Here is a 27,100-nt window from a genome sequence, read left to right on the forward strand (position 1 = left end):
CACAGCACACTATTGCTGAAAAATTGCTTGCTTCATTCTATGGTAAAAATAAAATCAATTGGAATATAACTTTTCATTATGTAAATTTCAGAGCAGTATAAACAAGTTACTGTCTTGAAATTTTTGTTTATACTGACTTCACAAGTGCTTTTTATGTAGCCTGTTGTAAAACTAGGCAAATACCTCGATGAGTTTTTGTACCCTCTGGAAGACCTCTGCATATCCCGAGGGGTACGTGTACCTTGGATGAGAACCAAGTAAAATATATATAAATTCTACCGAATCACAATTCTCTACTCTCAGACACTTGTGATAGCATTTTATACCTATTTTCACAGATATAAATTAATGCACAAGGAGCAAGACAGAGGAGAATTAGGCCAGTAAGTTGTATCAAAAAACATTTAATATACACAAAGAAATAAAGTATTTTACCTATGTACAATACCATCGTGAAGACCCAGTAGAGTTATTGCATCCATTTTGGGGAATTGTGCATCTGTGTGAACAGACACATTCTGGAGAGGGTCCAAAGAGAAGTTACCAAATTGATCAAAGTGGGGGAACAAAAAAATCAAAACAAAAAATGCCTCATAAGTAGATTCAGGAAGAAAAAAATTATGAAAGAGAGAGAGACAAATTAAAAGGGAAGGAGACAGATATGGAAGAGAAATAAATTGCAGGAGGGAGGAGGAAAAAGATGGACAACAGGAGGAACAGCTACTCTGCTGAGAGCAATGCAAAGAGGGCACTAAAGGGATAGATGCATTACCCTCAACAGATGGAGGGATTGTTGCTATGATGTGGGCCCTTTGAACAGAGGAAGAAAGTAGAAGGAGAAAGAGAAGTCCTTTCATCTCTCCCTTCCCAAAAAAGAAAGGGATCCTCAAACAAAGAGGGATAAGATTAAAGAGGCAAAGAGTAAGATGCTTAAAGAAATAAAGGAGTGGAAAGAGACAGACATAAGACCTGGTGGTAGAATGGAATGTGTGAAACCTAAAGCTAGGGTGAATAGGGGGAAATTCAGAGAAGTGAATCGTTCCATTTTAGGGTAGAGACTGTATTTGAGTCTTTCTTCAGATGATACTTAAATTAGAGATAAAATTCATTGGAATAGCTTGGTGAAACTTTTTTTTGGTTTTGTGTCTTGCAGAAGCTGTAATAGCAGACATTCAGAAAAAGATTACAGATGCTTTTGAAGTGTTTGACCATGAATGCAATAAAACTGTGGATGTCAGGTTTGAAAATCTTTTCTCAGAGAAATATTATGACTTTTTTTGCAGAGAAAAACACTGCCCTAAATCCTAAACCACTTTAACAAGAAACAAAATTGAAATAATGCACCATGACCTTGATTCTGTAAACATTTATGCACATGCTTAACTGGACTAGTGTGTGTAGTCCCACTGATTTTAAGACTGATACTGGATTAGGAGGCAGTGGGCTGGCAGGGCAAAGAGGAGCTGGAGTTGGGGAGAAACTGGGATTGATTGGGCAAGGAGATTGGGATGAGGAGCCCAGGGAGGGGAAGACTGAGATTAGATGACAAGCTGGGTGGGGAGAGGGAGGGCCAGACTGGAACAATGTCAGGCTTGGGTGGAAGAGGGGCAGAAGGGTTTATAGCCACCGAAGCACACACCCCTCCAGAACCTGAAATGGAACCCAAGAATGATGTTCTGCGGTGCAGTCCAGACCAGTGAGGGGCTGTGTCACCCCAGGTTGCAGGGCAAGGGTATCTCACAATGCTTTGCTACTGTAGCTCCTACCTGAGCTGCACACAAACCGCCTGCCAGCATGCAGGTCACACCCTGAGTGTCTGTATAGCCAGAGCCCTGGTCTGCCAGTTCTGACCCCAGCAGCCTGTCAGCAAACACCAGATACATTCTAGCTTCTAGTAGCCTTAGTTACTATTTACAGGGTTACCCCAACACACTCCCAGTCTTAAAGTTTCCTTCAAATACACGTGTTCTGCACTGTCCAGCCCTCTCCTGCATAGTTCAGATATATTAGGTCCATTGCCCCTCTACGGGGATCAATATATGATCGTTTACTCTCCCAAATGGCATTACTCACACAGTTCACAACACTGGATTAGTTTTGATTACATAATAAAACAAGCTTGTTTAACTAAAAAGAGATGGGTGTTATGTGAGTGCAACTACAAGGCATTAAAACCAGAAATGGTTACGAGAGAAATAAAGATAAAATGATTTACAGTCCTAAAACTTAAACTAATATTAGTTCAAGATAAAATTCTTACCACATGCTCCCAGCAACAAGGCTGACCAAATGACCAGGATCTCTCCCAAAGTCAAATGGGCTGGTTTCTTTTGTCATTTTAGGGGAAACAGCAAGAGATGGATGGGGGAGGGAGCTTGGGGTGTTTTTGCCCCTCACTTTTATAGTTCAGTCACACTCTGAAATGCATTTTCATGAGGGTTACCCCTAGATAAAATTCATACTTACTGTGAGAATGGAGACAAGGACAAAAATAATTAGGGGTCTGGAACACATGAGTTATGAGGAGAGGCTGAGGGAACTGGGATTGTTTAGTCTGCGGAAGAGAAGAATGAGGGGGGATTTGATAGCTGCTTTCAACTACCTGAGAGGTAGTTCCAGAGAGGATGGTTCTAGACTATTCTCAGTGGTGGAAGAGGACAGGACAAGGAGTAATGGTCTCAAGTTGCAATGGGGGAGGTTTAGGTTGGATATTAGGAAAAACTTTTTCACTAGGAGGGTGGTGAAACACTGGAATGCGTTACCTAGGGAGGTGGTGGAATCTCCTTCCTTAGACGTTTTTAAGGTCAGGCTTGACAAAGCCCTGGCTGGGATGATTTAATTGGAGATGGGTCCTGCTTTTGAGCAGGGGGTTGGACTAGATGACCTCCTGAGGTCCCTTCCAACCCTGATATTCTATGACTCTGGTGGTGAAAGAGGTTCCATGCTGCTGTTTGCTAAAATGCAGCTAGATCTCTTCATAGATCCCTTGTTGCCAAAGAATGGCTACTTGATAGATGATTATCACCTTTGATGATGCCTGACTAGAGGGGTCAGTTTATCCCTTGTCTTTGAGAAACAGATTTATCCACTCCCCAGACTTGTCTGGTGAACACCCTTCAGTCATGATGTCAGGTTATATTCATAACTTTACATATAATGTTACTACATAAATCTCACCATGATATTGTTGACCAGCAAGTTATCAGTTTTCCAATGATACCTTACAAGGGATATTTGGTACAAAGATTGTTACAGTGGTGTGTAGGGTGTGAATACAAGGGTGTCTTTGGTCACACCGGGGTTGCCAAGTCTCAGTATTCCTGCTGTCAGTAAATATCTATAAAATCCACTTGCATAGTATGGTTCCTCCTCCTCTAATGCTGGTCCATGTAGAGGGTGACAACTTACTCTTGTAATTAGTTTCTCCAGTAGCTCAAGTGGCAGAGGTCTGCACTGTGGATCTAAAGGTCCAACCTTGATGATGATCCATTTAGATGTCAACATGAAGCCACAGATGGAACGTCAATTTTTTAATTTGCTTTTTTAAAAACCTAGGAAGTTACACAAACGCACAAGTGTTAAAAGAACACTAAGATTGTAAATGATGCAGTTAAAAGTTAGGAAATACCAGAATTAAGGTTGCCTGTGCAACCCAAACTTGGTTCCCTTGTGTGTATGCATTATGCTATAGTCTTGTATTATATGTTCACACACTATTTTTCCCACAGGACCTGTGCTTCATTCACTGTACAGGATGGACCTGGTTTGGGGATGTATGACGTCCTGAGGCACAATTTGGACTGTGGAATTACTGCGTCTCCTTAATTCTCTCACTAACGGTGCCTTTTACTCGGCTCTGCTAGCAGCCCCTTTAGGCTTTGCTCTCTGGAGGCATGCCCAAAGTTATATGAATGCACTCTCAAGCCACTCATGAGGTGAATACAGGGAGACCACAGAAAATTGCCCCAGCCTTGCACCCAGAAATGTGTTCGTGCTGTCAAAGGGTAGTCAACATGCACCAGCCTCTAAGCTGAGCAGATCCCCCAAGCACTTGAGACAAACTTATTGGTTTCGATTAAACATCAAAATAAGTTTAACAACTAGAGAGATTTTCTTTTAAGTGATAGGCATAAAGATCGGAGTTGGTTACATAACAAATAAAAGTAAACACGCATACTAAATCCTAAACTTTATCAGGCTAAGCAAGATTTGAATCTGTTTTTCTCACCCTGCTGGACATTGCAGCCCGTTTTCAGTTCACACTAACTAGAAAGCCTTCTACTTAGGACCATCCCTTCCCTCCAATTCAAGGAGACTTCTTTGTCTTCCAAATGAACTTACTTCCAGATGTTGAGATGGGGGAGGAGAGAGGTGAACTGATGATGTCACTGTCTCTTATTTTATATTTGCCTCCAGGTGTTGGAAAAATCCATGCTGTCATGGGGGTTAGGCTACCTCCATTGTGTACACGAGCTGCTGACCATCCTTCATGCTGGTGAATGGCCAGTGATGGTTACTTAACACCTGGCTGGGTGTTGGTCACTCTTTTGTTGCTACTGAAGAGCTAGTCAGTGGGAGTTTCCCAGACTCTTAACATGTTTCATTAACAAGCATATAACAAAGTCTTTTAACTTCATATATAATGATATACACATTTAAACAGGATAATGAGGTTCATTAAATTAAGACTTTTCAAATGATACTTCACAAGGTATACTTTGTACAAAACATATTATAATCATATGATAGTAGTGGATATGTGGGTACAGAGGGTATCACGGGGTACAGTAAAAGAAAAGGAGTACTTGTGGCACCTTAGAGACTAACCAATTTATTTGAGCATACGCTTTCGTGAGCTACAGCTCTCACAAAAGCTTATGCTCAAATAAATTTGTTAGTCTCTAAGGTGCCACAAGTACTCCTTTTCTTTTTGCAAATACAGACTAACACGGTTGCTACTCTGAAACCTATTAATATATGTGAACCACTTAGATATTACAGTGATAAGCACCATTGAAAAGTCCATGAGGAAATAAATCCTTCTGTCTTCAGAGCTTTGCAACCTTTCATTCTTTTAACGTATATATTTTTATATAATAAACAGAGGATCGAGTTTCAGAGAAGAGACTTCAGAGATAGGCCATTATCATTAACATTTATTTTCAGTCGTGTTTTCATTATTCTTTTTATATTTTCACTAGTGTGGATGCACTGAACAATTTTTTTTTTCTTCACTAGTGGAATGTCATCAATTCAATTACCAGGAGTTCAGTTCTCCAGTGTAAATATAGCTTAGGGTGACTGGAGAGCTAAAGAAATTGATATCAGAAGAGACTGGAGGCTGAAAGACTGAAATTGATAGTGGAAGAGATTTTTATTGCAGACTTTTTAAAACCCTTTTTTCCCACCCCTATTTAATGTCAATGTCCAATAAACACTAGAGAGAGAGGTTTTTTTTTTTTAAGATTCAGCACCCCAGCCTCTCCAGTTGAGGGATGAGGGTTCACAGTACACATTTCTGAAGAATCACCCCTCAAGAAGCCTTATAGCAAAACTAGGAAGGAGAAGACTTGACATTCCTAATATTTGTAAAGTAAAACCAGAGAAAAATCCTTTTTGAAAATGTTCCAGCCTTCTTTTATACAACCTAAAGAAAGGAAAAAAACTGGGGGGACATGAACCCAATTAAAAAAAAAATCTGTGAAGAGTACTTGAAAATAATCTCTCCTGAATCCAAGGATGTCTATTTTAATACTTTATTTTGAAAGAAACATGCCCTTATGCTGAAACACTTTCATACATGCTTATCTTTAAGTGAGTATTTTCCATTACTTTCACATACCACCTACTTTAAGCATGTTTGTAGGGTCAGGGGCAATAACGAGAAATTGGATTTTTTTTCCACGCGTTTACCCAATATTTATTGGATATAACCATCTAAAAATGATTTAGTTAGTATTACTCATTGATCTAGAGCCAGGGAAAAAGTTATGTAATTAAGTCATCTATTTATATTGTCTGCACAGTCTTTGTTAAATTTCTTAATATTCTGGTGACCTAAATCAGTAATTTTTCAGCAATACACATTTACTGTAAATTCTGTAGAGTAGCCATAGCCTTTGTAGCTACTCCTACTTCTGTAGAAGTATTTGAGAAAAGTGTGCTCTTTCATTTTGAATACCAATGAGGAAATCAGCTTACACCTTGCTGTCTTTCCTGGCCTGGGTAGGAAAGAGCTTTTACATTAGTCGTCCTTTTCCTTTTGCTATTTCTATCTACTAGGCGCTCATTTTAACTGTTATTTGGTTCTGTATATTCTGCTATATTGTTTGTATTACTTCAGTGCCCAGGAGCCCTGACCCCATTGTGACAGGCATTGCACATGTGCATGCACACACAAAAAATTACCCGTCCCTCTCCAAAGTTGCTTAAAGCTAAGTATAAGACGAGACAACAGATTAGATACGGACAGGCAGGGGAGTACAAGGAACAATGAGACAATGTTAGTCAGTATGACCAATGGACAGTGGTCAAAGCATGCTACCAGCCATGAAGTTTGCTAAAATCTTCATTTTTTTTAATTGTATGTCGGATGTGTATTTTGAGGGAAACGCTGGGACAATGAAATGATATGAATAAACTTTTCCTTGACAGTTTCTTTCTTGAGATGATAAACCGTAAGATATGAAAGGGGAGGTCAGAAAGTCTATTAAATGTAACAAACTCACTACTTCATGTCAAAATTATTACCCTATAAAAATCATTAACAGTATTTCTTCACGCATCCTTCCTGATTCATAAATGCAATTTCTTTTATCTCCCTGTTTTATAACCTTCAGAATAGTAGGTGATTATGTTGTGTCAGAGGGTGGCAGTACTGCACAATTCTTAACCATGGTCATAAAAGTATTATGAATATTCTCTCTTGGAACATCAGGTACCCTTGAAGAGAAGGTGAGATTTTAACCTATTTGCAGAAAGCCAATACCAATATACTGCCTGACCTTTAAGCATGCACGTACGAGACTAAAAAGAAACAAGCTTTGCATTGGAAGATGTTCTGCTCTTCTTCTCCTCACAATATAAATTACAAAGAGATTTTTTTTGTGATTACTGCAAAGTTTGTCCTGCAAAATATTACTTTTTATTTGATAAATATGACATTTAGGATTATATTTCATCTGCAGTATAAACTCAGATTAAGTAGATGAGCATTAAACTGTGATTCACTAACTCAGATGCATCAAGTAGGTTAGCATTTTGCTTAGATTCACCATCACTTCTGTGTGCTAGAAACTATGCTAGCAGAAGCCAAAGATGGTGCACCAAGTGGAGGGGGGAGGCTGGCAGGGAAAGATAGTGATTCAGCTGGGGTCTCTAAAGCTTCTTTACTCTATGCCACCACTAGAACCTGGTATTTAGCTTCCTTTAATCCTGGACACCAAAAACAACCGACATGGCCTTATTTTTACAACCCTGGTCCACCCATTCTACTATTCCCATCTGCTGCTGTTACTTTTCATCGTGTGTGCAATTTGAATGTAAGCTCTTCAAATCAGGGACTGTCTTCCTCTACATCCTTATGGTGCCTAACACATTTTGGGTGTTACTGTAATAATGTGATTGTTTTGTAAGTGTTTGATTTTTATCTATACAACTTCCACTAGAAAACTCTAATTGTCTGTTAGATGCACTGGCAGTGATGGATGAACCTCAAAAGTTTAAGAATCCTATAGCATGGATGTTTATGCAAGGTTAACTGAACTTCTTTGCTCTGGAATTGGACTAGAAAAATTTCAAGAAACACACACGAGTTCCTGTGTTTCTTGATTTACATCACACCAGAAATATGAAAAAACCGCACCCCTTAGTTGACATAGATTTGCCAGCCAAACCCCAAATACAGACGCAGTTATGCTAACAAAGGCACTCTTCTATCGCTATAGCTAACGTTGTTCATGGAGGAAGTGTTAATATGCTGACAGAAAAACGCTCTGTGTTAGCACTTACACTGTGGGGATTTGTGTCAGTATAGCAATGCCAGTATCGCTATACTGGCAAAAAGAAAAGGAGGACTTGTGGCACCTTAGAGACTAACCCATTTATTTGAGCATAAGCTTTCGTGAGCTACAGCTCAATGCATCCGATGCATTGAGCTGTAGCTCACGAAAGCTTATGCTCAAATAAATGGGTTAGTCTCTAAGGTGCCACAAGTCCTCCTTTTCTTTTTGCGAATACAGACTAACACGGCTGTTACTCTGAAACCTGTCATTATACTGGCAAAGCATTTATAATATAGGCAAGGCCTAAGATGCAACTGGGAAGTGCAAAGATGGATGGATTCATTTTTTTAAATTCACAATTTCAAAATGGGAAAAATTAAGTTTGAGGTGGTTCAGGTCTGTCTTTTTTTTTTTTTTTAATCAGTTGAAACCAGTTTGCTCATCTTTGACCTCTAGAAACCTCAGGTGAATTCATATGTACACTGTGACACCCTTCTAAATTTCTCAGATAGCATCTCTTGATATTTAATTTTTGTTTCTATTTGAGGCATCACTAGTTTGGTCCTAAATTTTATTTGGAACTTCATAACAAGTGCGCTAGATTTGTTAGTAAGGTCTTCCACTCATGAACCACTAATGTGTGCATGCAACATAGAGCCAGGCTGGTAATCTTGACCATGTAGTGGTGTTTTCAACTTTGAAGCTCACTCAACAATGCTGCACCCGCCTTCGATCTCTAGTAACGTTAATATATTATGGATAACTTTAATGTCATTTTACCTTCATATAGGACTTTTCATCTCAATGGATTCCAAAGAGCTTTATTAACTATGGTATACAGTATAAATATAGACCCTGCTGAAATCCAGCCATACTGAGAAAGAGAACTGCAGTCAGGAAGCAACCTACATACAACACAACACACTGCACTGCAACAGGGGGAGAGCAGATTTTGGGTTAAGGCCACAGGGCAAACCCATACTCTTTCAAAAAGTGCCATGAGATTTTTTTAATGTCCACACAAAACAAAGAGGATCTTAGTTTTAAGGCCTCACTATAAACCACCACCCTCCTCTTCCCTCCTTCTCTCCCCCCCCCCCCCCCCCACACACACACTTGCTCTGGGTTGATAGCTGGTTCTGCCATAGGTTTTATTGTACTCTAGATTTACTGACCAAAATGTTTTTTTCTTTTTCAGAGAGATTGGTACAATCATCAGGTCATTAGGATGCTGCCCAAGTGAGGGCGAATTACATGATCTGCTCGCAGAGGTAAGCGGTTTGTCTCTTGTAATTTTTCTTCAATCTTACAATTTGCAAAAGTTTTAATCTCTGCATTGCTGTGTGGGAGACCTTAGCTTGTTTCCCAGAGGCTGGAAATGTTATGGAGACAGGTCACTCAGCAAGGGGGTCCCTCAGATTGCCCTGAGCAACCCCTAAGGCTGATATGGGAGCAACACTGATAGAATACAAAAAGGAATCTTTCCAGGTCCGGCTACACATCGGCTGACAGACTTGGGCTAGCAGGGCTTTAAAAATAGCTGTATAGACAGTGCGTTGAAGTTACAGCTTAAGCTGGAACTTGGGGTCTGAAGCCCACCCACCTCCATAGATTTCAGAGTCCAAGCGCCAACCCAAGCCGCAACTTCAAAGCGCTGCCTATGCAGATATTTTTAAAGTGCGAGCCCCACGGCCTCAAGTCTGCCAACCTGATCTGGGAGGCAAAATGCTTTTGTCTCCTACCAAGGATGGTTACGGTGACCCAGCGCCAAGAGGGTGGGGGAGTTCTTTGTCAAGAACCAAGCAAAAATATACCTTTGCAGATGGAAAAATAAAAAAGTGAGTTCCAAACTCATCAGGTAACACAAGCTCAAACTGAATTAACTTCTTGACACAATCACGCCAAACAGAATGAACAAGTAATACCAATTAACTCATGAAATAGCATTGAAGTTGTGACTTTAACCTCAAAGAGCTTCTGAGGTTAGACCTGCCATGTATTCTTCATTTATCCCCTATGATTCCTACATATTGCACACGTCTGATGCATTATTTAGTCTATTTCAGTGCGACGTTCTTTGTTTCAGCAGTTCAACGTAATGGGGGGAGCTAAGGATATGGTTGTACCCATAATGGCGATTTTTCCCCTTTTCGTGGGTTTGTAATAACGTTAATGTTTTGTTTTGTTTTAAACTGGCTTTTAAACATTGTATTGCCTTTTCTGTAATGCTAGGTCACAATTATTTGAACAGTATAAAAGTGAGATACAATAGGATTATTAAACCAGTTTCCTTGATTATGGTGATGCTAAAAATGTATTGGTGCATTGAACTTCTGTACCTTTACCAATATTGTATGGCTCAACCTCCTCATTCCAACCCTTTTTTCCTGATTCTCTTTGAGTCTTCATCCTTTCTCCCAGGATTGTCTTCTCCTAAAGTTGCTATGCAATCTTTATTCTTTAAAATAACATTTAAAAGGGTTTGGTTTCTTTCTAAATTAATGGAGTTGTACTAGTGTAACTAGTAAGCAGAATTTGGACTAAATACATTTTGAAACTAAAAATTGCATCTCACAAGTCTAAATTCAGGTTTAAAGGGAGTAATACCCTACAGTTTAGCTATTTACAAAACAAGAGGTTTTGAGTACTCATGCAATGGTCTGAACAAGCAACTTAGTTCCTGTGCGTTCTGCTGCAGACAACAAAAAATTGAGATAGCTGGAAGCTGCAGCTCTGTATATAACCTGGTGCTGAATGTTCAGTGCCATGAGGTGATGCTTTTGTAGCCCCAACAGACATGGCTTTCTAGAAGGTTCCAGAAATGCCAGTCCTATGAGTGTGAGTGTCCAAAACTTTCTCTTGAAGATGCACAGTAACTAGTCAGTAATCTTTTCTTGCTCATTTCCTTCATCCTATAAGTCCGAGTTCCCACTCCCCGAATTGTGTGCAGGGAACTTCTACTGGTAAACACCAGTCCAATGGTTTTTTATTTTTTTTATTGAATACTTTGATTTTAGATTGTAATTTGTCCGCTCAGTCCCTGCTCTATTTCCACTTCCTAGTAGGAAACTGGGGTCACCACAATGACGATGCATAGGGTGGAGCTAGAGTGCGGGACACAGCAGCAGAAATATTTTCCACGACTGCCTCCTCTTCTCTTTGCAGGTGATATCAGGTTGAAATGCTACCTTGTGGGAAGGAAAGATCCCTTGGAAGTAGCCTGAAGAGAGGGGTGGGTGTGTGTGTGTGTGTGTGTCCTTATATATACACACACCCCCATATGTCATGATGCTGGAGTTTGGCTCCCACCCAGAAAATTTTGCTATCCCTACCTCTTATCCGTATGCCAACTCCATCCCCCCTAGAGTCTCACATAGCAGTGGTTCCACTCCCTGGCTCAGTTGACTCTCTGCTCTTTAGATGAAGAGAGAGTGCAAAGAACCAGCAGAATAGAAAGTTGTCTTGCCTGCTACAGCCTGCCTGCTGTGGTTTTGCTCCCCTTATTAGCAGAGTTCCCCAACTCCTATCTTCAACCAAGAAGTAGAAGACAGTCTGAGGAAAGAGAAATTTATGCTCCAAAATATAAATAATACAAAAAAAAAAAAACCCACATGGATTGTCGTTTACTGATAAATGAAAATCTCTGCACCCTGGCCCAAGATTTACAAAAGAGAAATGGAAGGAGATGGAGGAAAGATGGTCAAGAATTAGGACACTGACCTGGGACTCTGGAGACCTTGGGTCCAAACCTTTTCCACCATAGACTTTGTGTGACTTTGAGCAAATCACTTAGTTTTCCTTCTGTACAATGGGGAAAATAGTACTGCCCTATGTCACAGTGGGGGTTAGTGTAATAATTCTCACAAGACGCTAGTGTTCAGATACTATGGTAATAGAGGTCCTAGAAGTACCTTGAATAGATAGATGAGTATAATGCTTTAAATATTTCACCCTGCAGTAGCTATTACTGTCATAGCCCCCATAAATAGAGCAAAAAATACAGGCAAGAAGATGAAATTTTAGTGAAAAAGCAATTTTAAGATAGGAGTGACCATGATGGTGGATAAGATGAAGATAAACATCTGCAAAACTTGAAGGACTTAAAGCAAAGCATTTATTTGGCCTCTCATTACCACCTGTCCAGTGTTAAGGAAAGAACCTATTTTCAGTCTTTCTGCATTTTAGAGTAGAGAAAATCCCAAGACACCTCTGGGCCTACAGTACAAATGAATTGGTGGGTGCTTCCCTCACTTTGACATCAGTAGGAGTTGAGGTTGCTCATCACCTCACAGTAGCGGGTCCATTATCGGTGATGAAACACTTCTTTCACCAGGAAATGCTTTATTGGGATAAAATGCAAACGGTAAACCAACAAAGAGACAAATCTAATACTTTATTTTGTAAGTCACAAATACATGTTTTTGTTACGTCGTGGATTCTGAAGCGGCTATTTGCTACTAATGTGTTTTTTCTTCCCAGTCTGAAAATTAGGACCACATTTAGCCCTGTGGTGAGCAGCTGCAAATCCCATTGATGGAAATGGCGATTGAGAGTGCTTAGCACCTGCTGGATCAGGCCTAATGGTTCTGGTTTTTAAACGTGATTTATTTGCAGTATGATCTTTATGAGCCCTTTGGGACCTTAGTTAATGTATAATATAAGATGTCTCTGTATAGTATCTATAAATACTTACCACATTACTACTTCTGTCTTTTTGGTTTCCTAACCTACAGCCCGTTGGAACATAGGTGCTTCATAAAACATCCTTACTACAGACATTGTCTCAATATTTGTGAAGCATGAAATAGTTCAGTTTATTGACTAACTGTTATGTCATGAGAGGGAAATTAATTTTTGCCATCCATTTTATTGCATCTTTGCAGTGTATTCAGCATTAAAATAAACAACCCTGTAATGATTACAGAGTTATTCGTGTATAGAACAGCTTCATTTTCTAACAAAAGATTCTCTGTTATAAGGCACAGCAGACAGAGGGCAACACAGTAGCTTCAAGACATTGTCTGAACTGAAGGGGTGGGGAATGAAGATGGACTGTTCATTGGTGGCTGCTGCTAGAAGCGTTGCCCCTGAGGCAACCAAAATGCCTCTCAGAACACAGAGTGAACGCAGCAGCTCCTGCTACATGCTTTAACTGGGTGCTGCATGTGGTGATCCCTCCTCTGGCTCATCTCCACTGATCATGCAGAAAAGGACAGCAGGAGCCTTCTTGCCCCATTCTTTCCCGAGGAATTTAGAACCACTGCCTGTGCTAGACTTCTTCCATTCTTGCCTGCTAAGAGTGCAAGGATTGAGTGTGTCTCGTCCCCATATGGGGTTGGTTTTAACTCCGTTGCTCTGTGCCCACCTTTGTATGGGCACAATGTAGCCCAGAGTGTTCCTTTCAGGAGTGAAACTTGAAGTTTTCAACACAGGCATGTTCCTGAACAATTAGGAACTCTTTTTGTTCATGCTGCTTGACCCCTATGGAAGCGTAGGAATGCAGTGAGGTCCCGGTAGTCTTTCCTATAGTGTGTAGAAAATCTTTCATTAATATAATTGGTTGGCAAGAAAAGTCTTTTCTTTGTATATATGGTATTTGTCATTTTCACCACCCTTTTGTCTGTTTGACTGCCTTGAACCGAGAGCGGCTGCCACTTCGGCCTCTCCCTTGACAGCACTGTCTGGCTGTAAAATATCTGGAAACAACCATTCAGTCTTTGAGAGAGAGTACTGTATGCTGTATCGTTTATAAACACTTTGTGTGATAACTTAGCATCAGTTACTGAGTATTTTGCGCAAATTTCTAACCACTAGAGGACAATATTGAGTCGTTCAAAGCTCCCACTATAATTGTCCTGTAGCTTGTCTGGGGATATAGTCTCTTCCTTTCGATTTTTTTTTTTTTTTATTTGATCACAAGTATTTCACTCAGATGCTGTGATGAGTGAGTTATAAAAAAAAACAAAACATAAATTGCTTAGAAAATTAAAGTGAAAAATCTATTATTGCACACTCTTTGGCACACTCTCTTGAGCTACATCTACATTATGAGCTAGGGGGTACGATTCTCCTGCTCATATATACATACCTGGGCTAGCACTCATCAAGCTAGCAGGATTATAAATAGTAGTGTAGCTGCAGTAGCATGGGCAGCAGCAGTGGAGGGCATGGCTTAGCCATGCTGAATACAAACCTGCCTGAAACCAGTGGGTATGTATTTAGCTAAGACGGGCTTCCACTGCCACTGCTCCATGGTACTGCAGCTACACTGCTATTTATACTCACACTAGCTCCATGAGAGTGAGCAAAAATTTGTGTACATGAGCAGCGGAATCATACCCCCTAGTTCATAGTGTAAACATGGCCTTGGTTAGATGCTAAATTTTCTGCCTGACACTCTTGAGAACAAAACCCAGTAATATTCACTTAGCTTAATCAATTAAGTACTTCATACAATGTATCATTACTATTTATTTATTATAGGCTAGATTGAGCTTTTATGATCAGCCCTGCGTATGGGCTGGCGTGTAGCCATGCCACCTGACAAGGGGAAAAAAAATGGCCACTCAGGGATGAGTGAGGCCTTATAGATCCAACCACTTCTTTCCTGTCTGGCAACTTTGACTAGACTAGTCAAAATCTAACCCTTCTATTTTAATGCAGAGCCAACTGGTTCTCTTTTTAGTTTTCTAATGTGTCATCTAAGATTTAAATTTACTATCCTTCTGTTTTAATATCAGGTAGAAGAAGAAGAACCTACTGGGTATATTCGTTTGGAAAAATTTCTTCCAATGATGACAAAAGTATTAATGGAAAGAAGGTAATGGAAAAATAGATTTTTTTTTTTTCTGTGTTGTAGCGTGGTTCAGATCCATGGGTGGCTAATTTTGACCAAAGATATTTTTATGTAACTGGAAAAAGTAAATATATTTTTTTTTTTTAACTCTACCCAAGTTTGATAGTGATGAGTATTTTAGTTCAAACTGATTTAATCTAAAAATGTTTTACAGTCACTAAAACCACACAAATAATATCACATAGTTTATAGTCACTGTGAATTATGATGTGTCGCTTCTCTTGTCTTGTATAGTGTGAATCAAAATAAACTTCCCATTCATCTGATTTTGTGTGTCTCTAAAGAGATTTTATCAAAATAAAGGTCTTTAATCATCAGGTTTTTGCAAACCTGAGTTTAATTTATGGGTAGACATAGCATGTTTCTAATAACACATAAATCAGCTTCATATTAATGTGTTAACAAAATAACTACCATGCACAGTAAATATGATTAGCAGTCTAAAAGGTTAACTGGTCTGGAAGTAGAAGGCTATACATACAGTATTCAGAGGCATGCAGTGGTCTTTGCATTTACAGGTGGCCTTGATGTGTTTTCATTTGTCCTTCATTGTAACAGTATTACCTGTAATGAACTTACCTTTATTCTTAAAAAAAAGGTGGCAGTGTCTTAAAAGTTTTGTGAACCCCACAGTTTTATATCCAATGCTGCAAAGTTCTTTTGCATACAAAACTCCAACTGACTTCAGTGGAATGTAGTTCTGCATGATTAGGTTAAATTGTTTCCTTGCATATGTATTCTTGCAGCACACATAACTTGCAAGCTGCAAGTGTGTTTAAGTAAATTTTCATTTAAGTGTTTTTCCTTTTTCTTTAGTGTTTAGGATTTATTGTGTATTGTTTTGTTACTGTTGTGAGGTCCTGCTTCCAAAACTGCATAGCCCTTCAAGTCATGGCACTAATTGTCCTAATTCAATGATTTCAGATACCGGCCTATTCCAGAAGATGTACTTTTACGTGCATTTGAGGTCTGTAACCACAATTTTAAAGCATCTAGTTAAGGGGAAAATAATTATTGAATCTTGACTCCATAAGGTTAAAAACAAAAAGGTTTTATTTATTTCTTTTCTTTAGGTTTTAGATGCGAATAAATGCGGACATCTTACTAAAGAGGAGTTAGTCAAATATATGACTGAAGAAGGTAAAGATTTTTGCTAATTAACATATAAAACATATATTTAATAAAAGAATACACTTGAGTAAACATTGCAGAACAAAACATTTCAGTTGCAACTTCTCCAGGGAAAGGATGTTATCTCTTTAACTGTTTGTACCATATCCTAGACCCCTCTGGTACTTGAAAAATAATTCAAATTAATAATTAAATTAATAATAATCATGAACAGTTCTTTGAGATGGAATCTGCATATTTCCACTTGTGACAGGCACCCTGATACCACTGAGCTTCCAGAACTTTCTAGAAAATCAGTGCCCAGATGAGCACCATCTTGTGGCATCAAATAGTCAGTCAAATTTATAAAAGGTTGTACAGTTTCCAACCCCTTCATTTCTTTCCTTTCCATGGCTACCTGTAGATATAGGGTCCTGCTATGTTCTGTGTATGAGGAGCTACTTTTTTTTAACCAAAGATCTCCTGTTAATATGTTTAGAACTGTAGTTGTTTAGGTAGTTTCTGTGCCAATGCACATCTTTCTTGCAGGACCATCTCTTTTCTGGTTCAAGAGCATTATGTCCAACCCGAAAGAATCGGAGAAAAAGACCAGATTAAGCAGTGTATTTTTATGCACTTCCATCTTTCCAAAGTTTGATGCACATATCTGTTGCCTGAAGTGTTTGTATTTATTGTATGGGTTGTTTGGCATACCAGCTCTTTATGCCTTGACTTCAAAAAGACAAACATACTTCACTCCTGACTCTCCCAGGCCTTTCCTTGGTTCAGGGCCCTATTCTCATGCAGGGACACAGCAGCCCTTCATCAGCTCTTAAGCCACCTGCAGCAGGAAAACAGAAGACTTTGGTGCCGGGGTTTGCCCTTTTTCTGGCACCAGCTCAGTGGAACGCTATGCTCCATCATCTAAGTCTCTCAGTGCCAAGACATCCTTACTGCTGTGGACTTGGACAGTGCCTCCTCCCAGAGAAGAACCAGATGGTACAGCCAGGGCAATTTCCTCCGTTCTGGAGTCTCTCTCTTAGCACTGAAGGAGCCTCTAATGTACTGACCTCTCCTTGGATCAGGGTTTTCAGTTGGGCTTGATATTTGTGGAGGTCTAGATTCTGTTCTTCTTTGCCCTCAAGTGTGGGGCCCAGAGAGGTTCTCCAAACAGAAAGAGTCAGTGCCACCACAGAGAAGGAAGAAGAAATACCATGATGGATCTAGGAATTGTCTGGGTGGCATAGATGCCGACTCTGTGGGTGCTCTGGGGCTGGAGCACCCACAGGGAAAATTAATGGGTGCTCTGCACCCACCGGTAGCCAACCTCCCTGCCCTGCTGCCCCGCCTCACCACCTCCTCTACCTGCTCCCAGCACGCTGTGTCTCTGCTCCTCCCTCCCTCCCTCTCAGCACTTGCTGCCCCCAAACCGCTTTAGCAAGTGCTGGGAGGGACAGGAAGGAGTGGGAACATGGAATGCTCAGGGGAGAAGGTGAGGAAGAGGCGGGGCTGGGGCGGAGATTTGGGGAAGGAGTCGAATAGGGGCAGAGAGGAGGCAGAGTTGGGGTGGGGACTTTGGGGAAGGGGTTGGAATGGGGGTAGGAGGGGGCTGGGAAGGGGTGGAGTCAGGGCGGGGCTGGAGGCAGAGGGGGTTCGAGCACCAACCAGCGCCAGAAGAAGTTGGCACTTATGCTGGGTGGATTCAAAATGTTGGTCCCTCTTTTAGGCTCTCCCTCTCTTGGAGACAGTGATGGTCCTTCTGTGCCAATGTGCCTCTATTTTTCACTGTATCCTTTCTTCCTGGAAGAGAACCAATAGATTGAGATCTTCAGATCTGGAGGATGTAACTGTCTTTTTTCAGTGCCCCAGTTAGCCTTGATGCTCTCCATGATGGATTTGAGGCACACCTGAACATTTCTTGGGATGAGGGAGCAGTATCTTCTGATAATTCACTTTTCCCTTCAGGTTCCACTAGGAGCTTCTCTCCCACAAGTCTGAATATGCAGACAACACTGTTGAATTACAGTACTAACAACTCTTTCTGGTAGCATGTGGAGTGACTGCAAGCTCAAGCTCTTACAGCATGTCTGAAAACAGAAGATAGAGTCCCTAACAGGACAGTAGTAGAGAAAATACTGCTCCATCTACAACCTAATTTGCCTTTGGTGTTAAGGTCAATCTATGACTGAATATGTGGGGAAAACAAACTATGGTATAAGCTTTCATGAGCTACAGCTCACTTGCATCCGATGAAGTGAGCTGTAGCTCACGAAAGCTTATACTCAAATTGGTTAGTCTCTAAGGTGCCACTAGTACTCCTTTTCTTTTTGCGAATACAGGCTAACACGGCTGCTACTCTGAAACTATGGTAGTTTTAGATGGGAGAGTTTTAAACATCTCTAGTGCAGCTGCTGTTGGAGGAAGGAGTTTAACACATACACTGCACTGCTCACCACAGGCATGCTAGTCCTGTGCAGGGATAAGAAGTAAAATCATTTCTCCAAAATACCTGTAACTAGTTGGAAAATGTGTTACGCTAATGTAGGAAAGATCTACTGTTTCTTGGACAATCAGAAGCTAATGTTTGTTAGGAAATCTCCCGCCATTTCACTAATTTCAGTGCCGCTCTTCCACCAGTGGTGGCAAAAGTGAGAGAACAAGTGTAGACAGGGTACAGCCATGGTGAAAATGGCTGTGCCCTGTCTACATTAACAGTCCCACTATTATGATCCCAGTTTAACTGCACTGGTGCTAGTGAAATGGTGGAAGGTTTCCTGGAAGGATGGTGTCCCTAGCCTCCGTTTGCCAGAAGCTGGGAACGGACAACAGGGAATGATTAACTGTTCTGTTCATTTCCTCTGGGGCACCTGGCATTGGCCACTGTTGGAAGACAGGGTGCTGGCTAGATGGACCTTTGGTCTGACCCAGTATGGCCATTTCTGTGTTCCTGAAAAAAGATGCTGCCTATAAGAATTCATCCTGATTGACTAGAGCTTTTGTTCTGAAATCACTCCCCATTTCCAGGAAGTTCTAGAAAAATGAAAAGACAAAGCCACCTTATTTTATGTTTATATCATTTTTTTTAATCACCCATGGGCGAACACTTTTCACAAAGTGACCTTTTCCAGACCTCAAGAAGAGCACTGTGCAAATTGAAAGCTTGTCTCTTCCACTAAACAACATTGGTCCAATAAAAGATATTATCTGACCCGTCTTGTGTCTCCTATCCTGGAACCAACACAGCTACAACAACACTGCAAGTAACTGGTGTAAGTGAAAGAATTGGGTCCTGGGTCTGCCTGTCTTCTGCCTGAGTACCAAAAGGATTTCAAAGGAGAGTCCAAACACTAAGTCTATTGGATAAGATTGAGTAATATATAGTATCAGGACAAACTGACACTTCTGTCCTCTTGCAGGTGAACCTTTTACACAGGAAGAAATGGAGGAGATGCTGTCTGCTGCTGTAGATCCTGAAACAAATACTGTTCGTTACAGAGATTATATTACAATGATGGTAGTAGATGAAAATTAGAGTCATCCTGTAGAACTAATGGGTCACTTAGTTACACCAGTGTAAATTTGGAGTTAGTCTGGATATACAGTGGCATCATAGAAATCAGAATCTGACAGTGTTTGTAATTCCAATACAATCTTTATGAAAGCATTTCCTTGGATTTTGTATCTTTGAACACAAGAAACATTTAAGGTGTCTGAAAAGGAGTTATTGAAAGAAATATTGTATAGGAGATGGGAAAGAGGAGAGATGAAAAGCATGGAATCCAGATGTATAAGTGACACACAAACAGGACAAATAAGGAACAAGAAACTATTTTAGAATTACATTTGAAAAAGTGAGGGTGGGGGGGGAAATGGGACTGTTGCAGATCAGTGAGGCTCTTAAGATGGCTGAAATTTTAAAGGGATACTACCAAGATAAAACTTTTATAATTTAAAATAAAATTTATATTTTAAAATAACACTTAGAGTTGTAAAATACTTTCAATTTTATTTTCAGCATTTATTTTTTGTTTACTTTCTTTATTTTACTCACATTAAGCAATGAAACCAGTCAGTTTCATTTCAGGTTCTCATTCACCAGTACATAGTATTTTTGCTTCAGTTTTAAAAAGAGCAGGGAAATCCAAAAATGCTGCTAATTTAAATGTAAAATAAAAGAAATCATTAAATTTCTGTTTAATATGGGAATTGACAGAAAAAATGCACCCCCTTTTTACCATAACCTAAATGTGAGGTCTCAATTATCTAAGTGTGTCTTTTAAATAACAATTCTGCTCAGTTTTGAATGGAAAGATAATGGTGAGGAAATCAGAAATCTTTGTGTAACAGGGAAATTATGGAAGAACACTTGAGGCCATTGTGAATAAAAGTTATGCTCTTACAATTTTTTTTTACTTTTATCTCAGTTATTTGTTAAGCATCAACAGTAAGCTTGGTTCTGTATCTCATACATATAGAAAGAAATGGTCCTTGTTCTGGGTAGTTACAGAATAAGTATTTTTCACTCATTTCACCTTTCATCTAAATAGCTCAAAGCACTTAGCATACATTAATTGAACAAAACTCAGAACATTCCTATATTACGCCTATAAAACCTTTTTACAGATGGGAAAACTGAGGCAGTGAGACATGAAATGACTCTCCCATCTCTCACAGTGTCAGTGTCAGAGTTGAGAACAGAACATAAGCCTCTTCTTTGAGTGCTTGTTCATGTCGATTCCAATCAGGTGTGCGTACGCCACATGCACGGTAGCTGGAAGATTTTTCCTCAGCAGCATCCATAGGGTTGTGTGGATGTCCTGGAGTCAACCTGCCAACCCACTACCCCCTCAGTTCCTTCTCTACTGCCTGTGACACCTAGATGGAACTCCCTGTTGCTCTTGCCTCGGCAAGCGCATGTTCTTCGCAGCGTCCTTTTTAGTGTAGATTCATAATAGCTTCATAAGTTTCCTTTGGGGGGGGTTCCTCTTCCTCCACCCAACATTCCCCCAGTACCGGGGCATGCCTCTGTCCCCGGGCTTTAAGGCATGTACAGACTGTGGCAGGACTATACCTAGAAGTGACCCGCACACTTCATGCTTGAAATATCTCCATGAGGGTCACCTTAGAGAACGTTGTAAGATCTGCAAAGGGTTCCGCACTAGGACCCTAAAGGACAGAGATCAGTGCCTCTGTATTTTGCTCATGGAGGCAGCGCTTCAGCCTCAGTCAGAACCCAATGCAGGGAGCCAAACCCAGTGCGGGGAGCCAACCCCAAGCACTGTTTCCTTTAGTGTACGGTGCGCTGACGCTCTCGATGCATGAGCCAGTGCCGAGAAAGGGCTCCTCCAGAGATCCTTGGCACCACCACGGCTCTGCACACAGAACCCTGACCTCTGTGAGGCACCAGTCTCAAATCCTGGTGCCTCACAAAAAGAAGAGGTCATTCAGAGGCCGTTCCCTGACCAGGTCTAAGGATCAGGCAGTCGGTAACCATCCGGTGCCGTGCCCAATCACCACAGGTCATGTCAACTCCTGCCCCAGCGGGGGTTCAGTCAAGTCCAGACCCTCCTCACTTGCCAGGCCGCCAACAAGAAGACCTGCAGTTCCCCTCCATGCTGGCTGCGTTTGAGGCTGCATTGGGCCTTCTGGCACTTATGGCACCAGCCTCCCCTCCAAGGCAGGAGAGGTAGCTGGCAGTGGTTCAGGCCCCGGTGCAATCCATGGACAAGCCGGCAATGATGACAACTATGTGTGCACCATCCCTGGCGCATCCCCCCTCCCCCCCCCCCCCCCCCGGCACTGGCCACCCTTATGGAGGAGCCATTCCGGTCCCCCAGTTTGCGGCACCTGTCACTGGCACTGAGGGGCTCCGCTCCTTCCTGGTTGTCTCAATCAGAGACCTCAGAGTCGGAAGCAGAGTCTTCATGCTCCATTATAAGCAGGAGGTCCTGCTCCTGCCAAGACTGCCATCCCTACCTGGCACCATGGCCAATCTAGTGGCAAGCTCCTCAGTGGCCATTCTGGACGCCCTGGGCCTATCATGAAAGCCAGGGGCAGAGCCACAGTTCCAAATCGGCACTGGTGGTCTCGGTGTCCTTTGGGCAGCCTCTCACACTTTCAGCACTCGGGATTTCAGCGGCGACCCAGCTGACTTGCATACCAGTGTCAACAGTTCCAGCACTGACTGCGGCACCGACTGCGGCACTGGAGGTCCTTGCTCCTTGGGACCCCAGAGGAGCCGAGGGCAGAGAGCAGGCTCCTGTACCGGTCAGCCTTTCGTCCTCCTTCTCCCTGGATGAGGCGTGGCCGGCACATCAGCTGCCTAGCCCTGGAGGACAGCAGGGTCTTACAGGAGCTGCTGAGATGGATGGCTCAGAACCTCAATATTGAAACAGAGAAGGTGGTGGTCAATATCCTTTCCCATCCTGGGCCATCCTGTATCACGCTGCTCCTGATCAAAACCATCAGCGAAGCCACTAAGATACCGTGGCAGACCTCGTCCTTGTTGCCACCCACTGCAAAAAGGTATGAACGGAGACACTTTTTGTCCCCTCTAATGGGGACAAATCTGTATACACCTGTCCTCCCTCCGCTGGACACTCTGGTAGTGAACAAGGCCAATCAGTATGAGCGCCAGGGCTACCAGGGGCTCTCCCCGAAAAGTCAAGAGGCCAAAAAGTTGGACCTTTTTGGGGGAAAGGTTTACTCAACAGGGTGGTTGCAGCTGTGCATCGCTAACCATCAGGTAGTGGTCAGCAGATATAACTTTAATACATGTGGGGCCTTGACAAAGTTTACTGAACTCCTGTGTCTAGACTCTCGTGCTGAGTTTTCTGCGCTAGTAGAGGAGGGTAAACTAATTTCCTGCGTGTCTCTGCATGCAGCTTTGGATGCAACAGACATGGCTTTATGCACCATGGCGACTGGGGAGGCCCTGAGGAGGAGTTCCTGGCTGCAGGTCTCTGGCCTCCTGTATGAGGTCCAGCAGACCATCCAGGACCTCCCCTTTTAAGGTCAGACTTTATTTTTGGAAAAGACTGACTCCCACCTGCACAGCGTCAAGGACTCTAGGGCCACCCTAAAGTCCCTTGGCTGTCACGCCCCTGCATTGGGGTGGAGGCATTTTAGAGCACAGCACCCGCCGAGGAGTTACTATCCTGAGAATAGGCAGGAGGGTCCCCATCACCACAGCAAGGAATTGCCAAAGCCCTGGCTGGGATGATTTAATTGGAGATTGGTCCTGCTTTGAACAGGGGGTTGGACTAGATGACCTCCTGAGTTCCCTTCCAACTGTGAAATTCTATGATTCTATGATTCTTGGGACACATGGCCATGTGTACCTATGTTGTGCAACAGGCCAGGCTCAGACACCAGCCACTTCAATCTTGGCTAGCCTCAGTCTACCAGCCGGTTCAGGACAGTGTGAACAAGGTTGTGACTCGGCCTCCCCCGGTCCTTGACTCCCTCCCGTGGTGGCTCAACCTGCAGGTAGTGTGTGGGGAAGTCCCCTTTACCAGTCCTCTGCCATTCCTCTCACTGATGACACACATGTCAGACTTGGGCTGGGTTGTGCACCTGGAAGACCTCAGGACACAAGGCCTCTGGTCGCAGGTGGAGCTCGCTCTCCACATCAACGACAGAGAGCTGAGAGCAGTGCGTTTAGCGTATCAGACTTTCTGAGCCAACTTGGCAGGGAGATGTGTATCAGTTATGCCAGACAACAGCACGGCGATGTTTTAGATCAACAAACGGGGGGTGCACTCCTCTCCCCTGTGCCAAGAAGCCCTCATGCTGTGGGACTTGTGTAGCTCATTTGATACACCTGCAAGCATCGTACCTCCTGGGAGTACAGAATGAGTTGGCGGACCATCTCAACAGGTCATTCCACGGCCATGAGTGGTCCCTACACCGGCATGTCGCAAACTCCATCTTTCAATGGTGGGGCTTTCCCCAAATAGATCTGTTCACCATGTGGCGCAACAGCAAGTGCCAGCAATTCTGCACCTCCCTGAATCACAGCCCGGGCTCCATCGCAGACACGTTCCTCCTCCCATGGGGAGGCCATCTCCTATATGGGTTTCCGCCTATCCCTCTTGTTCACAAGGTGTTCCTCAAGATATGGAGGAAAGAAACTGCAGTGATATTGATAACTCCAGCCTGGCCTTGCCAACACTGGTACACATCTCTACTCAAAATGTCCATGGAAGCCCCAGTCACCCTGCCACTCTTCCCAGACTTAATAACTCAGGATCATGGCCATCTCCAGCACCCGAATCTCGAGTTGCTGCACCTCACGGCGTGGAAGCTCCGTGGCTGAACCTAATGGAGCTCTTCTGCTCGGATCTAGTCAGACAAGTCCTCCTTGGCAGTAGGAAACTCTCCACCAGGGCTACCTACCTGGCCAAATGGAAGAGATTTTCAATCTGGTCGGCACAGCACTGTCCATCCCTGATGCTCACCTCAATACCACTTATACTGGACTACCTTCTTCATCTTAAGCAGCAGGAGCTGTCCATATCGTCAATAAGGGTTCACTTGGCCACCATTTCTGCCTTTCGTCCAGGTGCAGAGAGCCGCTCTATCTTTACCAACCCTATGGTCAGCCGCTTCCTGAAAGATCTCGATAGACTATATCCACAAAGCTGACAACCGATCCTGGCCTGGGACCTTAATCTGGACCTCCCCAAACTGATGGGGCCACCCTTCAAACCGCTGGCGACGTGCTCCCTGCTCTACCTCTCATACAAGTTGGTGTTTCTAGGAGGGTGTCTGAGCTCAAGGCCCTAATATCAGAGCCTTCTCACACAGTGTTCTATGAGGACAAGGTTCAGCTCAGGCCCCACCCAGCTTTCCTCCTGAAGGTTGTCTCCAAGTTTCACATCAACCAGGACATCTTCCTTCCAGTGTTCTATCCTAAGCCCCACATAAGTGACAGCGAGCAGAGGCTTCACTCGTTGGACATCCGGAGAGCTCTAGCTTTTTACATAGAAAGAACGAAGCTGTTCCAAAAGTCAATTCAACTGTGGCTGTGGTAGACAGGATGAAAGTCTCCTCTCAGCGAATTTCATCGTGGATCACGTCCTGCATCTGAGAGTGGCAGAGATGTCTGCTCCTCTGCTCACAGCACACTCCCACCAGGGTTCCCACCCAGGAAATATGCAGACCAGCGACATGATCCTCAATACATACCTTTACATCGCATTACTCTATCATCCAGCAGGCCAGAGACAACGCGGCGTTTGGTAGAGCAGTGCTCCAGTCAGTGGACATCTGAACTCCAACCCCGCCTCCGGAATTTAGGCTTGGGAGTCACCTGATTGGAATTGACATAAACAAGCAGGCAAAGAAAATAAGGTTTCTCACCTTCTTGTAATTGTTGTTCGAGATGTGTTGTTCGTGTCCATTCCAATACCCACCCACCTACCCCTCTGTCGGAGTAGCCAGCAAGAAGGAACAGAGGGGGTGGTGGGTCGGCAGGGCGTATATTAAATGCCATGAAGGCACAACTCTAAGGAGAGCCCAAGCCGATCCTATGGATACTGCTAGAGGAAAATCTTCCAGCTGTTGTGTGCACAGTGCACACACACCTGATTTGGAATGGACATGAACAACACATCTCGAAGAAAACAGTTACAAGAAAGTGAGTAACTGTTTTTTTTTTTTTTTTCCTGACTCATAGGCCCTTGGATAACCACTTTGATATTATACATATAATACTCATCATTTAACCTCCATCTGCTATTTAATACACTATAGAGTGATGCCTGCTGTCTGTCATAGACAAGTGTTTAGCATGATTTGCACTTACTGGTATAAATTGTATGATCCAGTTATCCAAATCTATTTCTCAGATTGAAAGGTCTCCACGGCGGGGATCATCTTTTTGTTGTCTGTACAGCGTCTAGCACAATGGGGTTTTGGTCTAGGACTAGGGCCCCTTGGCTCTACAGTAATACAAATAATAAATATCTCTTAACAACTTTACCATGTTTTCTCCCTGCATGGAATTTTACTCTTGATGACATTGTCCTAAGGGTCCTATGGTTTTTGCATTGGGAAACCTGCAGGAAGGAACCAGCTTAGAATGCAGAGTAACTTCATGGAGGTAGGTAAAGCCAAAGGCTGTAAGGAGAAGAGCATGTACACCAGGATGGGCTTTTCCAACCCAGTAAAGGGCTGTAGGGAAATGAAATTCTTATTCTCTTTGAATGGTGAGGGAAGAAAGGGAGGAAGTGAAGGAAGGTCATCACCCAGATGTACAAAAAATCTAAAACAAATTCTGAATCATAATCACAATTTGGGTGCCTTCTACGCTATAAATACAATTGAGTCAGGAAACTTCACAACATGATTGCAAGTTTAGGGTGGAAAGGACCTCAACCATGTTCTATAAATCATGTAATGCCTTAGATGTGTTTAACTGAGTTATGTAACAGGGTCCTCTGAGTTTCATTTGTAGTGTGGACAAACTCTTCCAGCTGCTAAACCCCACCCCTACTGTCCCCAATGGCAAGTTCTTGATTCTAACCACCTGCCAGCTGGCAAAAATGCTCCCACTGCCTATTCCCCAATGAATGCCTGCTCCTGACTTTACTCCCACTTTCCACTGCTCCCCACAAACACTTGTTCATGGCTTCCTGCCAACCAGCTGCAGAGCATTAGGATCCACTCCCCTTCCCAAAGACACGCATCCTAGTTTTCCCTTCTTTTTCGGTAACTTTCATCTCAAGACAAGTGTCCTGCTGAGACCTCCCACAATCCTCCCCAACAAACAATCCCAGTGCTACTCTCTGCTTGTGAAATCCATGCCCCAGCATCCCAAGTATGGAGGCCTTACTCTAGAGGTATAGTCTAGAAAGCCACCTTTACCCCATTCAATGTACATATACTGGCTACAGACCCCAGAGTACCCCAGGCGCCCCTGGTAGAGAGCGACTGGAGCAGATGGGTTTTTCCTCAAGAAAGCAAGCAGATGTCAATTTTTGCCCTCTCTTTCCTCTTGCTTCATTCACCAATTTGCTTGGCTACCTGAGAGAGCTGAAACAGCCACTGCTGCGCCTCTTCCTCTGCACGTTCAGTTTTAGTTCTGCACCTCGTTGATGTCTACCTGTCTGCTGCTGCTGCAATTGCC

The 27,100-nt window shown here is 42.6% G+C and overlaps 1 protein-coding gene across 1 annotated transcript in view; it reads left to right on the top strand.

Moving 5' to 3' along the window:
• The window catches only part of DRC8 (dynein regulatory complex subunit 8), a 33,548-nt gene extending 14,047 nt beyond the window's left edge, over window positions 1-19,501 (top strand). Inside the window, exons 5-10 of the mRNA XM_077812180.1 lie at window positions 1,157-1,238; window positions 9,202-9,274; window positions 14,744-14,823; window positions 15,784-15,826; window positions 15,933-15,999; window positions 19,386-19,501. Coding sequence (XP_077668306.1) covers window positions 1,157-1,238; window positions 9,202-9,274; window positions 14,744-14,823; window positions 15,784-15,826; window positions 15,933-15,999; window positions 19,386-19,501 — 461 coding nt within the window. The remainder of the gene's footprint in view (window positions 1-1,156; window positions 1,239-9,201; window positions 9,275-14,743; window positions 14,824-15,783; window positions 15,827-15,932; window positions 16,000-19,385) is intronic.
• Window positions 19,502-27,100: the final 7,599 nt, after the last annotated feature.

The sequence above is a fragment of the Eretmochelys imbricata genome, chromosome 3 (assembly GCF_965152235.1).
Source record: "Eretmochelys imbricata isolate rEreImb1 chromosome 3, rEreImb1.hap1, whole genome shotgun sequence".
Taxonomy (NCBI): domain Eukaryota; kingdom Metazoa; phylum Chordata; order Testudines; family Cheloniidae; genus Eretmochelys; species Eretmochelys imbricata.